The following is a 26,109-nucleotide window of genomic DNA, read 5'->3' as shown; positions in this document are numbered from 1 at the left end:
CACATGTGGCTTTACTTTCACAACTCCATCTTTCTTTTTCTCCTTTTCCTCTTCATCTGCTCTTTGTTTTTTTTCTCGCCTTATCTTCATCTTTCCTGAGCCCCCCCTCCCCTCGTTGCTTTATTATTCTTTTGAACATGAGGGTCCATGGTGTGCCAACCCTGTGTCTTGTTCCTATACTGCAACAGGTTGTACTGTGGGGCATGGGGGTCACAGGATTAGGTCTGTTACTTGGTGGCACTGAAACTGGCTTAATGTGTGAAAAACTTTCTACATAGTACGTAACAATTCAACTATACAATTACTCTAATTGGACCCACAATCTTAATTGTTACAACCCAAGACGAGGACATAGGCATTGAGGATGCATTTAATGGAAATACAATAAAGTATAAACACTAAGATTTAGAGATAAAATGCCAAGTTTTTCAAGTGAATGTTATGAAATGCATGATAATTATCCGTGGTGGTGTTTATTTTGAAGATGGAAATCAAACTTGTTTGTGGAAGTTGGTTGAAGATGGTCTTGTTGGCTCCTCAGGTCTAAGTCCTGATGATGGTCTGTATTGACCATCTGTTGAATGAAAAATGGACTTTGTGCAGGTCCAACATGGAAAACAGTTTTGAAGTGCCAAAGGGGAAAAAGAAAAAAAATGAATGGGAGCATTTGTAAAAGTAATCTTGACGTAATCCATCATTTTGTTGTTGTAATCACTTACAACAATGTTATGTGAAGCCAGGACTCTGTCTGTGATATATCTTGTTCTTACAGGACCAACAGGTCACTGGTTCAAGACCTCTGCGATGGTCTGGCTCTGGTTATAACAGCATCGATCTGTCCGACAGAACTGCTGGCTTCAACTTTAGCAGCTTAATGTCTTGACAGCTATCGGATGGATTGCTATGGAATTTGGTGCAGACAGTCGTGGTTGTAATATCATGAATCCTGAGGTCTTTGACCTCTTCTTTGGCTCCACTCCTAAGTTGTCGTTTGTGGTTTTCAGTGTTTGGATGGATGGTTGGATGTATTGTTATACACCTTAGAACTTTCTAGACTTTTCACCTCACATGAACATACCAGTTTGTGCAACACTTTTGTTGATGACCGAATAGTGAGCTTAATTTATTCAACTGGCTTTTTTTAAAATAACAAACCTGTCAGAATTGTGTTGGCGACTTTCATGTTGTGCAAGAAGGATTTCTTTTCAGGATTTTTCTGCCAGAGTTAGACGACGCTAAGTAACTGAGATCAGGCAGCAGACGGCCGGCAGACGTGCCATAGGGCGTCCTTTTTCTGCCTTAGTTGCGAAAGTCCTGATCTCATTAGCTGCTTCGGTTTTGTCTTTTGACTATATCGAGGAAGCCCAAAAATTCCACAGGGTGGAACGTACCAGGCCAGTTTTGCCGTGTGGTTCTGCTCCACTTCAGGAAACACTGGCCGTATAGTTTTTGGGGGTGACCTGTGTGGGGTACGGTGCGGGTGGGGAAGGGATTTATGTTTATATGGCCATGTATATTGTGTTTGCTGTCATTGTTATTATTGTACTTTTTTGTCATGTTTTTCATTGTTATGTTTTTTTAAAAAAAAGAAGAAAGAACTGAAATGAAATTGATCCCAAAAAAACAGGAAACACTGGCCGTGGTCTGTCGTATGAGAGCAGGCAGCTCTGTGCTCTTGTTTTGACGGAGGCAGCGAGGGCACAGCTCCCTTCTCCTGCTCCTCACATTCCACCTTCTCCAAAATAAATCTCCTGCACCATCTCACTTTCAATCCTCATTTCTTGTTTTCACCAATAGAATGTGGTTTCTCTGTGTGAGTGTGTGTAGACCTGGAATACATGTGCCTTAAATTTCATACTGCGTTCTTTTCGATAAGTGCTAAACGATAGCTTAAAATATAATATCCTGATGTCCTCTGGTGGAATTTCAACCCTTTTGAGTCTCATAAAAGTTTTATGAAACAGCAAGTAGCATTTTTTTTCCTATCTGGACATTCCTTACTGTAGCATAAAACTTGGATATATCTGGACTTGTGAGTGGTGACATATTGAATACTGTATCACACAAACACACACTTACATACCAGTGTTGTGGGGTTTGCAATTTATTGAGCCTTCAGCAGTGTTTTCAAGGAAATTACAAATACTAGACCATAGGCCATGCACCTGCACCTGTCTGGGACTGACTTTGCCTAAAGCACATCCTATTTCTTTCTTTCTTTCTCTCCACAATCAGCACTTTCAGACCATGCTGAAGACCAAGCTAAATGTGCTGACGCTGAGGAAGGAACCGTTGCCCACGGTGATCTTTCATGAGCCTGAGGCCATCGAGCTGTGCTCCACCACGCCGCTCACAAAGAGCAGGACCCATGCTGGATACAAGGTAGGATCACATGAGCCTAATAATCCCCAAATCCAGGCCTGTTCCTGAACAGTAAATCTATAATAGCATTAATAGAACCATAATCCAACTGTTTTTCCCTTTTTGTTTTTGGATGCAGAAGTTAAATTCCTTCCCATGTGCACCCCCCTCCTCCCCCACCCCCCACACACTGGGAGACACACTTTTAGAAGTTTTTGTGTCTGAATCACATCTTTGAATAATTAATATTAACTGTGTGTATGGCCACATGTGCATGTGTGTGTGCTCTGGCGTGGGTCTGTTTGTTTTCCTCCTCTCTCTGGCTCTGCTTAGTGTCAGATGTAGAATTTGAACTGATGTGCCGTTGCACTCGCAGCCTATTCTTCTTTCTCACTGTCCTCGAAACAGAAAACAAACAGGGGCTACAGATTTAAAATAGCAGCCGCGCTCTGTTATTACACATAACACATTCAACCAAGTAACTGAGTGTGTCTTTGTGCATATGCCTGCCTTGTGCCAGAGCATTGTAAGCATAACAAATAAAGTGAGACGACTGTGGGCACATGTGAGACAACTTGACGGGGCCATGTGGGAACAAAGATTTAGTTTTTTTTTCTTTCTTTTAATTTAAATGTTCTTTCTTGGTCACTCGTCCTGCACCGCTAATAAGCACATCAGAAAATAAGTTCCAGGTTGTTCCAACTTCACCTAAAATAAACATTTCATATCTGGCAGTTGGTGTAAAGTGTCGAGGAAAAAGTAGTTCCCTCTTGAAATTATTGCCAAGGAACATACCCATGGAACACACAGTCCCCATGCTTGTTGTTGATACTTGTGTTTGTTGGATCACTGTACAGGAGAGCTAACACAGACACACACAGACATACACTGTATATATATATTTATGTGCATTGAAAAAATACTGAGTCCCCATAAGCAACTTACCAAAAGTCAGGAAGATGCATTTTACTGGCAGAGATATGCATGTCATGCAGCCATGGCGATGGGTTTCCTGTGACTCATTGTCAATAAAATGGTTATTATATGTTAAAGGGGAACTACGCAAGTCTTTTCCTCTGTGTTGCTAACCCTCCTCCCGGCCATGTGCATTTGTTTTTAATGAAGCCGGTGACAAAGCAAGCTATTTAGCGGTGGATAACTTTATATATCATATACAAATTTAAGATATGTATACAGTATTTGTGTAGTCTTATCTATCATAAACAAGAGATTACGGGTTAGGGGGCGTGTTTGTGTTGCAGTCCCGCAGAGCTGGAGCTGGGACACCGGTGCTGATCTTGTAAGGTTGGTTTCCAGCCAAGAGATGATAGGTGGAAGGCAGAGAGCCTCCATTCTCCCTGTAACAAGTTACATGTCATTTATTCAACCATCACAATTACTCCGAAGTTTTTTCATTAAGGTAAAAAATCTTGCATAGTTCCTCTTTAAATAACAGTATGGCTCTTGACGATGAGAGGATGGTGATGAGAGCTGACAGACCACTTTGTTTAAAATAATAATAATAAAGAAACATTCTTGATATGACATTGTTAGCTGATGCATTATTTACGCTGACGTGAAGACTAGCTTGTCTTCATGTCTCTTAAAGACAGCTGTTACTGTATGCTGCCAGTTATGATAAGATCAAGCAGGGCCTCAACTTCTTGCAAATGCTGCAGAAAGCATGTTTTCTCTGAGTCTACACAGGCAGACCAGTGAGATAACACTCTAAATTCCTCTTTTTCTAATCAATGTTGCAAGAGTGCAGTACCTGACTGGCATTAAAGCCGAAACCCTTCCTCTTTCAAGATGTTGGCTGAAAATGACTAATGACTGAGATGGACTTACTTGTGTTAGGTGTTGGCACAACTCGGTAATGGTTTAAAACTGTATTTATCCTTTTTAAAGGCTCAGTAGAATAACAGTTAAAGCATCTGAAGCTTGAAGATGCTCCAAGTGTTGTTACCTTGGGAGAAATGGGGTAATTGGACCTCAAGAGGTTGTTCCACACACTTACAAACACTCGATTTTGCTCATGTTACCCTGACATGGGTTCTTATAGCAAGCTAATGTGAATTTATACGATAGATGGGAGCTCAAATGGACATTGTATTGGATACTTTAATGTATGTTTAATGTAGCAAGCATTATCAAACATTTTTGTGCCAGGATTAAAAAAAGGCGGGTTTTGTAAATTCTGTAATAACAACTGCAAACACATGGCCTCAAGAACTTTAATAATGTAGTTTTTATTTCCCTGTGTTGTTAAGACTTTTTACTCCATGCGAAACCCAGTGAGGTAATGTTGTGTCACACTTGATTTCCCCCCGATATAATCGTTTTTCATTACCTGTCATGCACATACAGTAGCTGCATTATGTGGCTGCAATAAGTTCATCTAAACTCAGCAGCAGTGTTTTTTATATATAGGGGAATCAAGATAGCAGTGACACAAACAGCCTCCTATCATCCTACTTTGCAATCGCTGCCATGATGCAACATAAATATTGACATATCACCTGGGTGAATGCTGCACAGAGCCAGACTTGGTATCCCTCTCTGTCTAGTGTGAATCCCAGCGTCCTCTCACTGGCCGGCTCCTCTGTCTGTACCCGCTGCTCTTTCCAGCATTGAGAATGCCAAAGGCACGTTGCCATGGATACCACTACAGCTATTCAGCAGAATACCAGCTGCACACATAAAAAAAAAAAAATCATTTCCCTCATCTGTCTGCAACCTCCTTATTTGCAAGTCTGTCTGTCTTGCCGCCTGCATCTGTTGGCCTGTGTATTGGCTTGTGTAACTTCTTGTCTGAGTCACTACCTGCCCGTCTGCATATCTGTCTGCCCACCTGCTTTGGCACCTCTGTCTCCACTCTTAGACCTCGAAGAGACGTGATTTCTCTTTTCGTGGGAGAAAACAGAGGAAACAATGGTATTTTTGCACTCCTTGCCCTCATTCCTGCTTGGATGGGTTTTTTTTTATAACCCTACAATCCAATACGATACAATTTACTATCCTCATGGACTGTTTTAGTTTCCTTCTCCATGAATTTTTCACTCCTTCCTGTTATGCTCCGCTCTCTCCCAGGTGTACTCCCAGTTTACAGGCAGGCAGGAGCGCTGGCGAAGGGCTGCCGCGCCCCTGCGAAAGCTAACAGCTAGCCAGGATGAAAGGCCACCTCTCATTGCCCTGCCGGGGCGGCTGCTGTCAAAGCGGGTCCACTTCATCTCCATTGAGAAAATGTGCTCAATGCACTTTACAACCATTGCCAACTCCACAGTCACACTCCATGACAATGGTGAAATTACTTTGGAGACCACTCAGAGCACAACTTGGCTCCTTGCTCATTACTTTGCTGGGTGTGTTTTTTTAAAGTATGTTTTTGGGCACTTTTGCCTTTATTTGATAGCATAGTAGAGAGAGAGAGAGAGGAATTGGGAAGGCAGAGAGAGTGGGAATGACATGCAACAAAGGGCCACCCGATGCAAGACTCGAACCAGGGCCGACTGCAGCGAGGACTATAGTCTCTGCACATGGGGCGCCCGCCCACCCAACCCAACGCACCACTCGGCGCCACGACTTTGTTGCGTTTTAAATTTAATCTGCTCTCTACTCTCTAAGAGTAAAAAACAGAAAATGTTCCCAACACAGTCATGCAGACTCACACACAGTTCATCTTAAACTCTCTGCTCCTGTCTCCTCAGACTCATGTTTTCAGGGGGGGATCAGGCCATAAATCCCAGACCAGTCAATCTGGTTTTTATAAAAGTGTACTTTTGCATGCCACCTCCAGGCTATGCATGTACAGCAAGATGGTGTGAAGAGTGTACAGAGATGTCAAGTAGAAACGCCTCAGCCAAAATGCAGATGTCAGATCAATGCAACAATTAATCATTTGGTTCAATGACAATATTTTAATTATTTATTCATCTCTAATTAATCTTTCATCTCATTTTTAAGCAAAACATGTTGTATTTCCAGCTTCCTGGTTCTAAAGATATCTTTAAATGTGACCAAAACGTCTTTGCCACAGATGTTGCAGAAGAAAAACAGAGGCGTAAATAGATTTAGACTAATGGCTGAATTCTGTTCAGCTGCTTCAGTTTCAGGGTCCTGATATTTAGCATGATGGTGCAACATTACACTGTCATGACTTACTGGGACACTTATATAGAACATCATAAATGTTGTGAGGAACATGTGTGCTGCTTTCCCTGCTGTGACACGTCAAAATGCCTGCTGTGAAATAGGACCTATTGTCAATGGAAGCTCACGTTAGCACTTTCCTGCTCGTTCTGCTCTCTTCTGTTTGGCCCAGTTTCCCTCATGTTGAGTTGAACCAAAGCAGCGCTGGTGTGTGATTCTCCCACACCGACGTCATTCACACTGGCGGCCCAGGGCAGGCTGGTCCTACCATGTCTCTATCATAATTGTCAGGCAGAGGGTCTTATTGTCCCTCTGTAATTGGTATGCTGATGTCAGTCAGTGTGCTGGACGTGCTGTCACTTCTCCTCCAGTGAATGACAACAGCAAGCACAGTGATGACATTTAGATGATTAGCAACCTCCAGGGTGAGCTGCCCGGTGCTCCCGGCCCCCCGCTGAATGCATGAATGTCTGTGTCTCTGTTTTAGTCTGACGGAGCCTTTGTGTCTGTCTTTTGTCACATGTGACATCGTACATTCCCAGGTTGTGTCTTCCCAGCTTAAATATTATCTGTAATGTTGCCTCACAGCTGATGCGTTTTCTGCATTCAGTTAGTCAGACGATAATCCTTAATAAGTGCCTAATAAGTTACCTGTTACTGTTTGGTTATGGTTGGCAGAATATTCATGGGCATCAGCATCACCCACAGGTTGCACATGCATTGCAGCGACTCTTAAGAAGTTATGAAAGCTTAAGCACATGCACAGTTCTGTTTCTGTAGTTATATTTGAAGAAGGCACTGCAACCTGTGATCGACATTAGGGCCAAATAATCGTAATTCAGAGGCACATATTGTTTAAAATGGGATTTCCTTATCTTTTTTGATTATAAAGCTGGTCTAGTTTCTAATACTGTGCACTGTGCCCTGAAACTGAGCCGTCCAGCCATGCAGGATTTGGGTTCTCTTAATGTCAGACATCTTTCCTCTGATTGGCTCACTGACAGCTCCAGGGAGAAGCCTTGGGGGGAAAAGATTTTAAATTACATTGGATGTTTTTTTATTTGTTTTTTCCAGTTAAATCCATTAATTTATCTTATTTTGGATTAAAAAAAAACTCAAAACACCATAAAAGTTTAAAATGTGGGCCCTTTTTAAGCTTTGCAATGCTTGTTGTACTGTTTGTTTTGTAAGAAACAGTCTGAGTGTTTTCTGGTGTGTTGTCTCTGCTGGCACTGCTGCTCATCAGTGGGGGAGCCAGACTGGGCTGCAGTTCAGGGCCTCTCTCAGATCCACTGATTGACCCAGGCTGTTTGACTCCTCTCAGATAAAGACTGCAGAGTCGGAGCAAATGTTTAGTCACCATCTCTTTCTTTGCGTATGTACAGCAGTTACAAAGTTTCAATGCGCCATGGCCTAAAGGCATATAGGAAATAAAAGTGTCATTGATACCCTTTTGTATTTGCATTGCAGATTTGTGTGGGTGCGTTCGTGGGTGGGTGAGACCATATTTTGTGGTCAGAAAATGAAAAAGTCACTGGCTCCAGTGTCGCCTGAGTGAAAAGCCATTGGAATATGGAGAATTTTACCCTATAGGCTGAATTGAAGGGGTCGTGAATGTGAAAGCTTCTTTCATATACACTGAGGTTCTCCTGTCTTGACTTACATTGAAACATTCAGACTCAGTTTTTCACACACACACACACACACACACACACACACACACACACACACACACACACACACACACACACACACACACACACACACACACACACACACACACACACACACACACACACACGCCACCTTCTACTCAATGCACAACACAAACAAGCAAATACACACAGCACTTGTAGAAAAAAAAAAAAACTCATCCATCTTTGCATGCCGTGGCAAGCGGAGCCAGCTGTACTCTGCTGATTCAATAAGTTTAGAGGAATGTTAACAACCTCCTCAGGAATGCTGCGTTTCCCAAGCTGTGGATTTCCAGTCATGTTGAGAGATCCACACGCAGGGGCCTGCTGAAGGAGAATGTCAGGATAACCTTCATCTCCAACAGTTTTACACATGCTGTATCATTTCTTTACATGACTCAGTAACTGTCTTTATTCCAGTGTCATGGTGGCGACTATAGCCTGGCTGATAGCAGAAACCAAAACAGATATAGTGATATATAAAGTCAATAATCTTTCTTTTTCCTCCAGATAAATATATTGTGGAAAAAGAAAAAACTGTGACCCAGATACAGTGTGTGCTGAGGAAGGCATTTTGCAAGCGAAACATAAACTTGTAAGTGCTCTGAAGAAGATAATGTTGATATTTCTAAATTACCTAAAAGTGTTATTGTCTGAAAGCCGTCCAGGGGGAACCCGCCTTCTTGAGATTGGCTCCAGCCGTCCCACGACCCTGCATGGATAAGTGGTATAGCTAATGGATGGATGTTATCGTCAGACAAAATAATCTTGACTCAAGATCCACTTACTACCTTTTTTATACCTTTTTTTTCATCAAATTGCTAAGTTTTTATCCTAAAATGTGATCCTTGTGTTAAGATTATTTTGTCAAACTCACTTGCTCACTGACTTTTTGGCGCTGCAGTTTCTTCCTTACTTATCAGCAGACATACTAACTTTATGCCAGTACTCCTGTCGTCCCCATCTTTTCTAAATTCTCTGAAAGGTTAATTTTTTGGAAGTTATGAGCTTTCTTTTAAGTGCTGATTATTACAGGCAGCCAACATCAAGTCACTGCTGCCAGATACAAATCTGATATGTTTCCAAATAATCAGCTTGAGGTATGAACAAAACGATTCCCATTGGCATCTCACCTAATGCCATTTGGAAATGATAGAGAGTTGGATAGAGAGAGAGGGTTGAGAGAAAGTGTGTTTTGTCTGCAGCACCTGTTTGTCCTTGGTCCAATGTCTGGGAAAGCACAGGCCTAATGTTGAAACAGCCAGTTCCAGGAGGGTTGCTGACTGTTTGTACCTTCACATCAGTCTGTTCCCACACTTGATCCAACAGGACCAAAGTGCTTTCCTTAACAACTGTGTCCTTGTTCTGCTCTAAGCCCCTCTTCCTGTCATCTCAGCCCCTCTCCTCTTCTTCCTCCGTGTTCCCAAAGCTTCTCCGTAGGGACAGGTATCTCCTCATTGATTCCTCTAAGTCTCTCTTCCTCCTCCTCCTCCTCCTCTTTTTCCCATACCTCCTTTCTTGTGCTGATAGCTGCACCAGCTGTGGCCCCAGCAGCAGCGGCAGCAGCTGCCCAGGCTCTACACCTCTCATACACACATGCATGCCTGTGTGCTTACACGCAGATACGGACTCAGTCTGACCGATGCAGACACACAGACGGTGTGTGTTGTGCGTGAGTGCACCAGGATGTTCCTGTCTCTTTTCCCACTGGCGCACTTGCTGGGCTGCGGATGTTTTTTCTGTCTCCCTCTATGTATCCCTCTCTTTCTTCTGTCTTTTCTTTGCATTACTTTCTATCAGCTTTTTCTGTCTGTTCCCCCCATGTGTTTACATTAATACGTTTCTGTGTGTGTGTGTCTAGTTCTCATTTCATTCCTTGGTTTTCAGGCGTTCGGGTTATTGCACTGCAATTCTTCGAAAATATTTTAATGTTTACAGTGTGTTTACATTTACAGGCCCTGTTCTAGACTGCTTTGGCTGGGGTAGCAGTCACACCTAATGTGTGTCTGCGTATGTTTAATGCAAATGTAAGAGGGGAGGGAGACTCTCAACGGACCACCAGGTTGAATCACCGAGCTAACAAGTGCTACGGCTAATATGAATGAATGAATGAATGAATATTTTATTTTCGTGTCATGCCACCACTGTGGCCCATCCCATATGGGATTACAAGACACAATAACAAATACAAAAAAAACAAAAACTAGACAGTCCTTCCTGTTGGTGTTACTTGCCACACAGGTGTGACATAAATAAACAATTTCAGATTACTTTCAGTACTCAACAATATATCGCTCTTCGTCTCATTGCCCAAGCCTCTTCAAGAAACAAAGAAAATGCAAAAATATTCAAATAAAAAAGAAGTTTTAGCTTCTCAGCATCGTCCAACCACACAAATTCATTATTTGGATCTACTTTACTAAATAATTTTTGTCTTGTAGAGTCATAGAAAGGACAGTAGAACACAAAATGCATTTCATTCTCCACCTCTCGGATGTCACATAGGTTACAAATTCTATCATCTTCTGCTGTGCCAACATATCTGCCTGTCTCGATATGAAGACCAAGAATACCAGCTCTCAATTGAGCACACAGGGATCTTTTCTTTTTAGACAAATTATACAAAACATAGTTTTCTGGGCCAAATACCTGTTTTATTTCACAGTAAGTACGCAGCTTTGGTTTACCCCAGATATCTAATGCCCATCTATCTTTACTTCGTTGAAAAATAATTTCTTTTAATACGTTAATCTCAACTTTCTCTTTGTTATAATAATGGTCTTCATATCCAGCTCTCAGCAAGATGTCATATATGTCCCTATCCCAAGCCCCATTGGGGCTAATAAGCTGATTTGCTAGTAAAGATGAAGCTACTGCGAGCGTTCAGTAAATAAAGAAGTTAATAGAAGTCCACTTAATAACACCTTAGATCATTTGTTTTATTTGTACATAAACAAAAGTGTAAAAATAGAACAGGCTCTTCCATTTACTTACAAACAGAAGCTAGCACCATTTTATTGACCATTTAAGTTCTGTTTCTTCGGCCTCCTGTTAGACTGATTTATGTTATCATACAACAAGAACGTTAATTGTGTAATATTTTGAAGAGCATTCCAGTTGTTGAGCTAAGCTTACTATACAGTATATTCAATTTAGTGTTTAAATTTACGTTTGGATATGATAGGAGTTTGTTTAAATTGTGCCAAATTTCCAGTCAATTCCCATAAATCCTGTAATTCCCATGGAAAGTTTCCAATTTGAAATATTTCCAAAATTCCCCAGCTTAACGTCCCATGGAAAGTTTATGGAAATTGACCAGCTATTTTCTGCCCCTTTGCAGCAGTGAGCAGACAAGCTGGCAGGGCTAACAAAATCTAGCTGTCTCTATCGTGTCATGTGACCTTTGCCTTGCAGGTCTATCAGTTCATCAAGCAGTCTCTTGATGTAGGAGAGAGAAAGAATAGAAAAAGACAATGACCTCCATAAACCAAGAGTAATGGTGGCCACATGTCTCGCCACACATGTAAATGTTTAACCACACTCCTCCCTCTGTGTCACAGTCACAGACTCACTCCATTTCATTGTTTTCATCTCTCTCCTAATAAGCTGGTATTCAACATCTAGTTTCTCATCTGCTGCAGCAATCCAATGATAATTTAAATTTCAACTTGACATGAGTTTAGTTTCCAAAACCCAGATTTTTTTCTCCTTCCCACAGCCTGTGAGTTTGTCTGTCTGTTTTCCTGTCAATGTTTGCTCTGTAGCATTCCTTCTTTGCAGCCCCCAAGGCCTTCTCTCCTGTAACTGATCATTATTTCTGTCTCCGTCTCTGTATTGCTTCACATGGAATCAATATTTTCAGTTTGACTGTAAAGAATTGCTAGCAATTAGCCGCAGAAGGGAGAGCAGAACAATAGAGGGGACGTGAGGATAGCGAGTGGAGAGATGGGAGTTCAAGGAAGAAGTGGGTGAAAAAGAGAAGTGTGAGTGGAGGGAAGAAGAGACAACAGAGTTCCAGAGTGGAGGAGAAACACATGGAAAGTTGAAACAAAGGGGAGGACTGTAGATCTCTGGAATGATTTAAGCTGCCTGCCTCACTTCGCCAGCACTGAGACGACTGGTGAGCAGGCTGCCAGAGCACAGGACAGCAGATGTGTTTCTGTTCTGTATGCATAAGTTGACGTATCAATTTTTGTCCCATGCTTGATGTGTAGAAAGACGGAGCAAGAGTGATATGCTTCGTGCTCTGTGCAAACACTAACAGAGTCCTCACACAGGAGTTTATATACAGTAGTCTGGCTTGGAGATCCTGAACGCAGCTTGTTTCTGCTGTCGGTGAGTCAGTCCTTTCTCCGTCTGCAGAATTTTACGATCATCTGAGTCTGTGTGTCTCTTCATTGTTCCAGTCATAACTCGTGAGTTGTAACTTTGGAAACTGTCCTCACACACACACACACACACACACACTGCTGTTAAAACTCACCGACTTAACTTCTCTGCAGTTTGCTTCCTGACACATATTGTGCACCACCACATGCTGTTGCTTTGAGGCCTCATATTTAATGCCGGAATTCATCTGGTGTCAGGTGTTCAATAAAATCTGTGTTTTTAATTTTATCGTCCACGTCCATCTCCGGCCACTTTTGACCTGCAAAAACATAATTTTCTTTCATGTTTGTCCAGAAACCAAAACAAGACTCAGACCGTGTACAGTACTGTACATCTGAGACTGTGATGATGTTTGGTTATGTAGACACAAAACAAAACATCTGTGACACCCACAGCTGGTGGCATTTATGTTTTCGGGTTTTCTGCCTGTCCGTCCAATTCCAGTCCTAACATCTCAGTAATGATGTGAGAGACTTCCTTTAGATATGATACAAACATTTACTTGGAATGAACTAATATGATTCTGATGGTTATAGGTCACAGGTGAAAGTCACTGTGACAGGACAAAATACATGTTTGGCCTCATCAATGTGACATCCCTGTAACACTTAGAGCTTTTGTTGTTGTTGTTTTGTTCTCACCTCAACTCGAGCTGAACTGAATAGATTTTGATGGGTACAGGGTGAAGGTCAAGGTCACTGTGACCTGAGAAAACACATAATTGGCTATAACTCAGTAATTCTTAAGCTTATTATTACGCAGCTCAAAAGATACCTAAGATAAAATCATGATGTTGATGTTTGATATCCAAAAGGTCAAAGGTCAGCTTCACTGTGACATCATCATGTAACACTGGCTGTCAATCGATTAAAACATTTGATAGCAAATAATTGCGTTATTTCCATAGTTAACAAGTTAGTTGCAAATGAATTGCTAATTTCTTATCTGTTCTAAATATACCTAGAGGAATATTTTAGTGTTTTATACTTTTATCAACTTTTATCAATGAGAGTGGAAAAACATTTGTTTAATGCAAATGTGTGTTAATTATTATTGCAACAATCTGAAAGAAGGATAAATACCATCCAGAATATTCTCCAGAATAACCTCTGAGGTGCATTGGCTGTGCAGTTGTCCATGTGTCTCTGTTGCAAACAATCCAGTGTGCTCTGCTTTTGGCGAGGTGGAGGAGGGCTTTCTGCATCAGCTGTGTACTTGGCCAGCATGTGGTATTTGGGACTTGACGTACTCTCTGGTGGTAACTGGGTGTTTTCACACATACTGGTGCGGACCAATGGTGCGCACCAGATGAGAAAATGATAAATGGTTCGCGTTCACACACGTTTGTTTTCACTCTCTGGTCCAAACGCTGCACCACTGGCAGAGCATCATGTTTCCATGATGACTGATCGGAGAAAGACGCGTGGTAGGCTACGTCCTGTTTATTGGAGCAGATCGAGGTCCGGCCGTGTTCACATAACAGACCACACCAGAGTGACAACGCGAGAGCAACTGTTGTGTTCACACTGACTCAAACGCACCACGCTCTGGTCCAAAGTTACAATGGGTTGACCTAAACACAGCCTGTGTAAAAACACACAGACAGTAAATGCAAATAACTTTGGACTTGTCGAAAGAACCATCTGGCAGGGATTTAGCTGCATTGCTAGTAAGCGCGTCAAAAAAATTGTGGCGTTAAAATTTGTGCTAACTCGTTATCGCATTAACTTTGGCAGCCCAGGCCTAAACACTTGGTTGGTTGAGGAGTTCTTGCCCAGCAACATAAAAAATTAATCTGTGCATTCACTGGTGTTTATTGGGATTTAAACCCAATAGACTCCACACTGTGATTCACATTTGGTGCACATAAATGTACAAACACTCAACTTTCCTTCGAGAGATGCTAAATTTATCTACAGACCACATTTTAATACCAGGTGTAAATGGGCTCAGTGTTGTCTTGGGCTTGAAGGGGAAAAAATGCCAGTACAGTTGAAATAGGTGATTCATGCACTGCAAAACCAAAAAGAAATCAGGCGTATCCACTGTTTTAGTGGTGTATTTATTTTTTATGAACTCAGCCTTATAAGATGTATTTTTTCCCCCATCGCTATCTAACCCTCATCTTTCTGCTCAAGCACGGTAACACTTTTGTTCAGCTGCATGTTTAGACTTTAAAGACACATAATCTGATGTTTGCTCTGTCTAGTGACCTACTCACCTCACACACTTAACACTTACTTTTCTCTCAAACTTAACAGACACTTACACCAGTTTATTTCATTGGTATTCATCTATGCATAACTGGTACAAGCTGCTTGGAGAGAAATAATTTATCCAGACACATTGACAGCATCACTTCCTACTTTTGTAACACAGCAGCAGAACAGAAAAAGTAAAGCCAGACACGTATGGATTGAGAGAAAACACTGGCCTACTCCCAGTTTTTGTGAGAGAATTGAACCTGGCAAAGCCATCAGCCTTCACTCAGCGAGGAAGCAAGCAATCAGTGGAAACGATCACAGTTTAAACAAGTAACTCAATATCAAAATAGGAGCATCAGAGAAAAGCAGTCCATAATGACTCTTTATTGCTGTTTGACATACAAACAGCACACTGGATGGTTGATGTATCTTGGCTCAGTCTTTGGATCTGTTGGCTGGCTGAGTGACTGACCGCCTTTTGGCTTCAAGAGGGTGTCAGTGTGGTCGACTAGCAAACCGCCCAGCCTCCAGGCTGCCCCTGCAGACCTGTGGTAGTCAGCTGAATGATGGATCCAGTGTAAGGGCTGCATGTCCCACCCTGTGGTCACTGCTAATGAAAACCATGTACGAGTAGGCAGCTGCTTTCCCTGCCTGGATCTCTTATGGTTGCTTATATGAAACGGTGAAATCAATGTTGTGTTGCGCTGCAATCACTAATGGGGACCGATCCACCGAACTGGGAGGATCCTATTGCTTATGTATGAGTGGATAAGGTTTACTACAAAAGACCCTTATTGTGGTTTTGACATTGGTTTGGGAAAATAAGCTACAAATGTTCAATCACTTGATTTTCAAATGAAATATTTTGTTTTCCAGTTTTTTCGAGCAGTTTCCAACATTCTGGGAATTGATTTTACCTCTGTACTCTGTCAGAGTAAACTCGAGTCTACTCGTATTACATTTGTTGCATGTGTTTCAAACATTTTGTTTGCAGGCTCTTGTGTTTCATTTTTCCCAAATCAGCCTTTTGTCTATTAAAGGAAACTTAATGGGAAACATCCTTTCACACAGACACTGTAATACTTGTCTATTCCAGGCGTGCTACACACTAGCCTTCCTCTTTTTTCATTTCTGTTCCTGCTCCATTTCTCCATCACTTTCACTTCCTCCCTTTTTTTCTTTAAAAAAAAATCCTTTCACATATGTTTTTGTGTATTATAAGTTCCTCACCAGTGTCAGTCATCACTGGAAGCATGATGCTTCTCAGGTTGCTGTGTCTGCTCCATTCTTATGAAGTTAATATCTTCAAATTCAGTGCAAAAAACATTCACTTGGACTTATGGACAGGCTGATGAGATTTTAGTGGTGAAGGGTCAAGGTTTCTGTGACCTCACAAAACATGTTTGTGGTCTCAGGAATGCCTTCATCTGACTCTTCCTTACAAGGGCATCAGTGTTGTGAGTCCACTTCAGTTTGATATTGACTGACTGACCCTCTAATTCTCATTGGTTTAGCTGATATTTAGCTTCATTCATTCACTGGAATCATACATACAGTTATAGCAGTAACTTCCACTTTGCTAAAAAAGACACTGCATTTTATCAAATACTCTACAAACTTCACAAGGGAAAACATAATCATACCGCACTGCAGTGATTCAAGTTGCATTTAACTGCTACACCTGCCCAGTCTGAGACTAATTACCTGTCTAGCTGAGAGACTGGCGACTGGCTGACACATGCTCACTCTGAAAGATCCTATTCAGTCAAATCACAGTGGAGAATGACGGCAGGTAACTTGATGGTGGCACATAATCAGTCAGAAACAGTCAGATCATGTGACAGGACCCAGGCTTCTGCAGTTTATCACAACGTGGTGCTTTATATCTGCCCATTTGTCTTTTTTATTCTGTTACAAGCATCATAAAACATAAATGAAAAGACCGCAAACCACATCTTTCTGTAAATGTTCCAGGCTGTTATATGATACGAATCCCTTCGTTAGTATCCACACACCTATCGTTTGACTCGTGTTATCTGCAGCTCTGTGTCAAACGTATGCAATATGGAAGCCAGCTGTAATGAACTCTTGAGAGTGTAGCGTATTTCCCTGCCCCAGTATAAACACAGACAGGAGTGAAAACTCTTTGAGTGTTTGACTCGTAGCAGGCTCCTCCTCTGTGTATTTTTATAAAGCCATAAAGAACACCATGTAGAGAAAGCGCACAAGTCAGCCATTATTCCTGGAACGCTCTCGAATTGGCCACATTCCCACAGAAAACTCCAGCTTTGTTCACATCTTAGCTCTCTCCCTCGCCCCTTATCCCTCTGCATCTCCTCAGTCTATCGCTCTCCTGGTATGCCGTGTCATTACTATGGTATTCTTTGGTCCTTGTTGTAACCACAGCTTCTCTTTGGGAAATAACACACATACAGAGTCTTCAGCATGTCAGCACAGTTACCACAGAGAATTAGAAAAGTCTCTCATCACCACTGACGGTTCCTAAAACATCCTTCTCTATAGAGCGAGTTAAGCACCCCCAGTTTCTTTCTACTTCTTTTTAAGATAACTGGCCTTAAGATATACATCAAATTTATTAGTTCACAGTGAAACATTATTTTTTCATTAGCATGTAATTTAGTAATGTTTTAAATATTGAAAACTGCCTGAGGTAATTTGCATGGAAATAGATGCAGTCTTGTTTTTCACAGGGACCTTTGGGTTTAGACATGAGCTCTTTGTAGAACAGCCCCAGGTTGGTGGGTGGATGCTTTTCCTACTGAGAAAGTGGTCTCTGACTTTTGGACCCCAATGTACACTTAAATATCACTATCACACGTATTACTTAATGTTCTTGACCTTTGTCTGTTAAATCATGGTGTTCCCCATGGGTCTAATCTTGCCCCAGTGTTATTTACAATTGACTTGTTTCCCCTCAGTCAGGTAATACAACACCTTGATGTCCATTGTTATTCAGATAACCCCCATTAATCATTCTACTTTTATCCAACGTTTCTAGCAGTATGCCATCCTCTTGTCTGTCCTAATGACATCATTTCTCGGTTTTACTCCTTGTCTGTAACGTATCCTCTTCCTGTATTTAAAATCACATGGCTGAGTGTTGAATACGTTTCATCTGGTTTTATCTCTTCACATTTTTTCACTGCATGTTGTTGTCCAGGTGTGTCATTACTGTATTTCTTGATTTTATTTGACATTTTAAGGTGTTTTGGGTTGCACCAGTGTTTTTTTTTTTTAATTGACAGCTTCTGAAAACCAGGTTTTCTTTTTTTTAAAGTATATTTTTGGCCTTTTTGCCTTTATTTGATCGTGTAGTCGAGAGAGACAGGAAACGGGGAGGCAGAGAGAGGGGGAATGAAACGCAGCAAAGGGCTACCCAAGTCGGGATTCGATATGGGGCCGGCTATATGGGGCACTTGCTCTACCAACTGAGCTAAACGACGCTCCTGAAACCTATCTTTTAAAACTGTTTACATTTTTTGTAGTCATTACGCCATGGAAAAGATGAACCCAGTAGTAACTATGTGCATCTCCTTTCTTGCAGGTGGCCTACCTTGGTAAGGTGACTATCTCTGGGACCCAGTTCCTGTCTGGCTGCACAGAGTCGGCCGTGATAGGTCTGGTGGATCGTCGAGCCCTGGCTCAGCAGCAGGGCTGCTCTGTGGGCAACTCCCTGCTGGAGATTCGGCCCTTTCAGGTGCGCCTTCACCACCTGGACGAGCACGGCGAGGCCTCACTAACCATGGACACCTACCAGGTGGCGCGGATCGCCTACTGCACAGCCGACCATAGCGTCAGACCCAACGTATTCGCCTGGATCTACAGGGAGATCAATGATGACCTGACCTTCCAGATGGACTGCCACGCAGTGGAGTGCGAGAGCAAGCTGGAAGCCAAGAAGCTGGCACACTCGATGATGGAGGCTTTCCGCAAAACTTTCCACAGCATGCGCAGCGACGGCCGCATCCACAAGAGCGGCTCATCAGACGACTTTGCTGAGGACTCATCCACCCCCGAAGACTCGACCCCAGATGACGGTTGAACTGACACTCGCCTAAACTCCTGATCCCCATCCTGACAAAGCGAGGGGTGGCTGGAAGGATGGACAGATTACCTGCTTTCTCTCATTCTCCCCTACAATCTCTCTTTTCTGTTATCAATCTGGAACTAAATTAAGTGACCCCGTGAACCAACACACCCAGGATAATGAAGTAGCTTCTAAATACTGTAAAGGGAAGGTAGATGGAAAAGACCTACACTTACATACAGGGATAGCAAAGTGCTGCCACTTTGAGTAAAAACGGCCCTCAAAGACCCACAGGGGCCTTTTTAAGCACCTCTATAAACGCCCTCAAGAGATTGACTCAACATTTCCATTCTCAACCACTGTCCCTCCTGCACCCAGCGGAAACACTGTTTGTGGTACTTAAGCTTTTTCATCTAGGATACAACAAAGTTTAGTCCTTGTTCTTCTGACCCCAGCTCATGAAAACCTTTCGCTACTCTTGCCATGTAGGGACCCAGCAGAAATAGGCCTGTGACCTATTCTGGATCCCAGCTCAGAGTTTATGAGACTGTTGGAGCACATAAATTCTTTAAATGTTTAATCATGTGGATCTTTGTTACAATGCCTTTGACCTTGATAATAGCAAATGAGGATGTGAAAGAAAAGCTCAGCCTTTAAGCACTACTCATATCATCACTATGGTACCTTAGTCCAATCCCGAAATTCTTTGCCGGCATGGCTGTTACTCATGGGGACGCTGGAGCCAGAGCTTCTACCTCTGTCTCTGTTTAATAGGTACTTAAAGATCCTGAGTATGTTAAAGGCACCTGGGAGAATAAAGGTGCTAAATGATGTTACATTTTAGAAGTTCTCTCTAGGCTGAAAGCCTGGGTCGTTCTCAGACACCTTAATCATCCACATCTGACTTCTGTTTTGAGTATACCAAAATTCAGGCTGGGTTTTTGCCTGTCAGATTATGTGCCTCACTTTCCTCTCACATTAGTTTGGTCTCTCACCCAGGTCCCAGTGTGTATGTGTGGCCATGTGTGAGTCTCTGTGCGCGTGTGTTTGTTGGTGTGTATGTATGTGTTTCTGTGTGTAGGTGTAATTGCTTACTCCTGTATTTTGTGTATATGAATGTACACGTGAATGCTTGCATCTCTGTGTGTAAAAGAGAAATGGTAAAGGAGGAAGATCAGAGGGAGGGAAGACTTCTCATCGTGCCGAAAAAAAGCATCAGTTTTTGATGCTAAAAGGAGGCGTTTTAAAATCACTCATGGTACTGAGAACATTTGCCACGTTTTCTTACTTTAATCTCGTGTGAAATGAAAATGTGAGTATGAGGAGTCTGAATGTGCCAGTCACTCAGGTTGTAGGACCCGAAAACACAGCCGTCCAAGAAAAACGACTGGCACCTCCCGGCCTCTGCGGAATGAAACGATGACTCTGATGTACTGTGAGCAACTCGCACCATCTGCGGTCGCTTCAGCCTCCCATAATCCCCTTGTGTTCTCACAGACGGCTGTGAGGGAGCAAGCTGGTGGCGAGTCCGCTCTGCTGCCCCTGCATTGCCTCACTGGGCGACGAGGCATAATTGTGGGGGCAAAAACTCACCAGAGCCCCCCATGTTACTTTCTTCTTTTCTAACTGGACTATATTGAACAGACTAGACGCTGTCAGTGGAAACGGTTTTGGGTCAGTGACTCAAACAACGATCAGACGGCTCTGATCAGCGCACACTCACATATACGCACCTACATACATACAACTATACATGTACACACACACATTGTATTTGAAACTCGCTCAATAAGCTTATGTAAATACAAATGTATCACTTTCCAAATATTACAGCATACATGTTGATAGCTATTTTAAATAATAAAAAAAAAAGTTGAGAACATCATAAGATACAGAAACAGTGTTATGTTATAAAGCCTACTGTGAATAATAGGTGGAAAGCCTGGCTGTGTGGTGTGAGCGTGTGTGTGTCTGTTTGTATGTATGTGTGTTTGGAAGGGATTGTATGTGGTGAGAGGTGTGTATGAACAGGATGGGAGGGGCGGGGGGGTGTTTATAAAGTTGTAGATTACTGTGTCATGTCTGTCTGAAAGCTCAGACGCGCTTTAAATGTTGGAAAAATGTTACTTAAGTGTTTTCTATACAGTGTTTGCAAAGATAAAGAAACAATTGCATATAAAGTATTTACCAACACCAAGTGTGTGGCGGTGTGGTCTGTTTTGTCTCAAATCCACATCTCGTGTCGCCTCCTCCATTCAGTCATTCATCCTGTCATTCACTCCCCACTGATTCTGACTGAAAGAACTTTTTCTTCTTTAAACTCTGCATGAATTTTTTTAACTCGGCGGATTCCCTGTTGCGACTGTGCGTGGGAGGACAAATACAAAGCATGTTCAGTGTCAGAGCAAACACAATCAGTAACCAGATGATGCTCTGACAGGGCGCCAGGACAGATGTAAAGTGTAACCACCACCACGCAGTCAGTTCATCCTCATCCTGCATACTGGAATGTAATTTTCCTATTTCCCTAAAGTCTTCTCCATATAAAACCTGTTTTGTCATGTCGTGTGTGCTTTAAGAAATGTTTGGATGGGACTTAAAGCCACAAGCCGACTCAAAAGCAATTCATTTTCTGTTTTTCATGGGATCATAACTGCCAATTGTAGGTTGGGTTGACGTATTTGAAACATCAGTCATGGTGCATATGTGCAGGTTGGAGGCGTTTAACATTTCTGCTACAGTCACTCTTGTGCTGTGTGTGGCCACAATGCCCTGAAACACTCATAAAAATAACTTTATGGCACTTCCAAGCATGTTTCAGGTTAAAGTGTGACACAGCCACAGCTTTGTATGTCCTCTGAAGGAGGTTTTTACTCTCCCATTCCTCACATTCCTCTGACTTCCTCAGATCTTTTTCTTTATTTTTTTTTTATTGTGTTGTTATGCTCCAGCCTCTTGTCTGCCAGAATGTGGCAAACCTCTTTCTCTTCAAAGTGCCCACATCAATAACAAGATAACTAGCTGCTCTCTGCTTCTATGGCTGGCGATCATTTTGCAGCTTAAGAGCTGCAGAGAATTGGAGGCAAAATGGATGCTGTGAAGAATGTTAATGTGCGTTGAATGAGAACACTGCCTCCCTCTGGCAAGATGAGCCACAGCTCCTGCTTTGAAAATTTCTTTTCAAAGAGGCCTTTACATGCTGTCATAAACAGTCCTAATCGTCATGGTGATTACCGATGCTTTGTGTATGGCAGGTTGGAAAGACATTGTTTTGCTGTTACATCACTGGCTATAGGACTGACTATACAGTAGGATTAAAAAATAAAAGGACATAGAGCCTGACTTTGTGCATTCTGATTTTTTTCTACAAATACTGCTATTTATGAAAGAGAAAGTTTAATATTTGTTTATATTTGAAGCAACTGTTTACATTAAACAGATGCAACATTTATCTATTAATGTCAGCCATCATTAGTCAGGCCTCCCTGATGCCCCTTTGTCTTAGATCTCTACCGAACGCACACTCTCCAATTGCTCTCTACTGAGCTCTTATGTCTGTCTGACCCACTTCTAGCAGCGCATCAGCACAGAGGGGCCCTGTGGGGCCCAGAAAGAGGCCACCCGGGCAGCCTGCATCTCTGCTTCACTGAGGCGTCAGTCAGCTCACAATACCACTCTGTTACCGCTCCAGCTGGCTGCTCTTCCTCCTCGAAGTCCCAGAACCGCCTGTCTATCCACCCGCCAAGGGCCCACACGCTTGAGGTCCGGCTGGGGAGGAAAGCAGCTAGTGCCAATACTGGCTTTTGATCAGACTCCTTGTATTTCCTATCCCCTATCTATGCTTTACTCTCTTTTGCTCTCGGGCTGCTGCTGCTGCTCCCCAAACAGGGGGCCGGGGCCTCTTGGAGAGAGTGTGGTGGAGTACTGTAAACATATGTGTGCAACATATGTGTGAAATGGACCAGGAACTGTACACATTCTTTCTGCCCCTGGCTTGACTGATAAAGAACATTTACCATTGCAAAAGATGCAAATACTTCCACATGGGTCAGAGTGGGAAAACAATAGGGTTTTAAACATTCAGAGAGAGCAAACATGAGTTTTCTATTAGTGGTGATTGTTGTGTGTGTGTGTGTGTGTGTGTGTGTGTGTGTGTGTGTGTGTGTGTGTGTGTGTGTGTGTGTGTGTGTGTGTGTGTGTGTGTGTGTGTGTGTGTGTGTGTGTGTGTGAGAGAGAGAGAGATAGAGAGAGAGAGAGAGAGAGAGAGAGAGAAATTACTCTGGCATGAGTGTTCTATCATCACCATGTTGAACTTCTGAAAACGTAATAGTATTATATTTAATACAGACTGAGCCTGACAAACGTATATTCTGAAGAAAACTGAGAAATAATGTGGGTAACTCTTTTGTTTTTTTGTGGACCCTCAGTTTGTAGGAATTTCACACACAGTTTTCCTGGAATGGACTTTGTAGTATTACACTATTGTGGTGAAAATAAGAATTTCCTTGAAATTGCAGCTCCATTTAAATCCAAGAAATTCATTATTTTTTATGATTTAAAACAATTTGAATGTTGAATTTTATGCTTTGTCCATCTCAACCTATCATCTAATTGGTTAAAAAACAATGACAGTGTTTTCCAGGAAAGCTCTGAGGAAAGTATTGGGAAATGATTACAGATTCATAAATATTAAGTGTTACCATGATGGAAAGAGACCTAGCTTAACATCTGAAGTACTGGGGGGTGATGAATCCTCCAGACCTGAGGATGAATGATGACGAGGACAGCCTCAGTTACATTCTTTTTTTTCTGACACACAAAGCATTTCCTCTGATCATGTCCAGATCCCCTCTCATCCCCTCCTGTTGGACCGGTCCCCGAAGCTTTCATATGATTTAAGATTCCTGTCGTAATGAAATGTGGACAGGAATGAAGGGGTTGGGGGGGGGTTGCTCCAGACTCTCTCATCTCATCTGTTAACCTAATCCCAGAGGATTGAGTGCACATCACTATTGTAATACACCTAGAGTCACATACAGATGAGATGCGACTCTGAATCCCCGGGGGACAGGAAATGTCTGGACTGTGATCCAGGAGGAGCTGGTTTGTCAGGAACAAGGGATAAAGGTCTGAAAGAACAACAAACTAAAACAGATCCCAGAAGAATGTAAGTGGCTCTGTCTTTAAAGTCCTACTGTGCACTGTTTTACTGTTATTTTAACAGCTGTTGGTGTACATCCAACTACTGAAAAAACAAACTTATTGGATTTCTGTGAAAGTAAATGATATCCATGTAAAACGTATCCCTTTATAATTGTTTATGTAGTTAATGCCACTCCTGTGTAATGGTGAGCAGAATATGGTATTTGTCCCTCTCTGCTCCATGGGACCACATTCTGCATGTAGATAAAAGCAGATTTGGATAGTTTGCTGCCAAAGGAGGACAGACGCAGTAAGAAGACTGTGGAGGATTGGAGAAGAAAGTGGAAAGGAATGCATGTGTAGAAAAAAAGAAGAAGGATAGGATGAATAGGTGACAGGAGTGAAGACACGTCTCATCTGGTTGGGCATCTTGCACCCAGATGTTGAGGGAAGAGCTGGCTAATCCAGCTCTGTCACATCCTGCAGACTGGGCCAGAAAAAGAGCTCAGGAAAATAAACAACTGGCCAGAAACAACTGGCCAAAACTTTCACATCAGTTGTGAATGATATAAGATGATAAACTTTATTCAAACGTGCCGAAAAATCATAGGCTAGTCTGTAACCTAGTTTACGGCCACTGTTAAGGAGCCTAATAGACACAGGAATACAGTACATTAACTTTTTAACCTGTTCAGTCCACACTGAGGAACTCTGAGCCTCTTGCCAGCGGTTTGTATTCTGGATGTAAAACATGTGATGGGTCATCATCACAGATCACAGACACAAATAGCCGAAGACTTAAACAAAACAAAAAAAGGGCTGAAAACAGAGCTGAGGGCTGAACACACAGCTGATGTTACCCACTGTGTCCACTTGGTGTCATCGTAGCTCAGCAGTTGGAGAACAGATGGACTGGCTTGGACAATGTTTGAAGAAGGGACTGCCTCTCAACGAGATAGCAATGGAACTGCACAAGAGCTGAATATTTCACTCTTTTCAGATAACAACATTTGTAAGTAGTCGGTATTAACTCTTGAATTTATTATAATTAGTAACCTGGCAAGTAATTTCACTATGGTCTCCTTTTCTCTTTTGTTCACTCACCCCCTATTAGATGTGACCTCCTTTCCTCAGATCGGGGAGTTTTAAAATGACAATTCAAATTTTTAAGATAAATGTGTCCTGTTTGAATAGCATTCCTTTGGATTGTTCTGAATGAGAGGGGGTGTCAAGAGGACATTTGAGATATTTCAGCCTCTTACAGGGACCTCACTACAGGGTTGTTTTATTGAAAATGTCATGATTTCTGGATGGATGCTCCTTCACGTTAGCTTCCCTTCCCACATGTCAGAGCCTTCGAGAGGAGCACAAAGATCACTGAGCAATAAACACATATCATGGCAGCAGATCAGAATACCTCATGTGATGTGAGTTTTCAACCCGCAATTCAACATACAGTCTTGATAATCAACACTGTCAATTATATTCCAATATGTAAATAAAATTGAGGTTATCCTGTCATATTGTGACATGTCGGTGAACTGGGCCTCCGTGGCTCCCCTTGAGCTGAAGAAAGAGTTTTTCAGCATTGACATTTAGGTTTGACTTCTGACGCAGTGGCCTACCTGTGTGGCTCAGCTGGTTTGATCCTGAAGCCCAGAAGCTCTGCGGGATGTTGGGAAGAAGAGATGGAGCTTATAGCACATCTTCAAAATATCTCTCAAACACAGGACAGATCTCACAGCACCATGTTATCAGTTCATCTGACAGTGTGTGTATGTATGTATGTGTGTGTGTGTGTGTGTGTGTGTGTGTGTGTGTGTGTGTGTGTGTGTGTGTGTGTGTGTGTGTGTGTGTGTGTGTGTGTGTGTGTGTGTGTGTGTGTGTGTGAAAAAGATTCATAACCTTAATCCAAGATGGGAAATGGATTTCATGTTTGTTACCGACGATAGGATCCACATCTTAAATGCATACAGTAGATACCAGGCAATCCTGTTTCAAAGGAAAGATGGCTTGGAGCAGACCCAACTACAGTATACTGAAAATATTGTTGGTTTCATTTTTTTTTTTAAATTGGTGAGTCGAAATAATAGCAAATAAGAGTGGGACACTTTTGAAGCAA

General features: G+C 42.2%; 1 protein-coding gene across 1 annotated transcript in view; it reads left to right on the top strand.

Moving 5' to 3' along the window:
* pid1 (phosphotyrosine interaction domain containing 1) overlaps positions 1-20,865 on the top strand; it is a 32,205-nt gene extending 11,340 nt beyond the window's left edge. Inside the window, exons 2-3 of the mRNA XM_083985578.1 lie at positions 2,236-2,382; positions 18,363-20,865. Of these exons, the coding sequence (XP_083841704.1) occupies positions 2,236-2,382; positions 18,363-18,860 (645 nt within the window). The 3' untranslated portion in view covers positions 18,861-20,865. The remainder of the gene's footprint in view (positions 1-2,235; positions 2,383-18,362) is intronic.
* Positions 20,866-26,109: the final 5,244 nt, after the last annotated feature.

This window comes from Trachurus trachurus (assembly GCF_905171665.1).
Source record: "Trachurus trachurus genome assembly, chromosome: 13".
NCBI lineage: Eukaryota > Metazoa > Chordata > Actinopteri > Carangiformes > Carangidae > Trachurus > Trachurus trachurus.
Note: the sequence above shows the minus strand (reverse complement) of the source record. Positions and strands in the feature narration are given on the sequence as shown.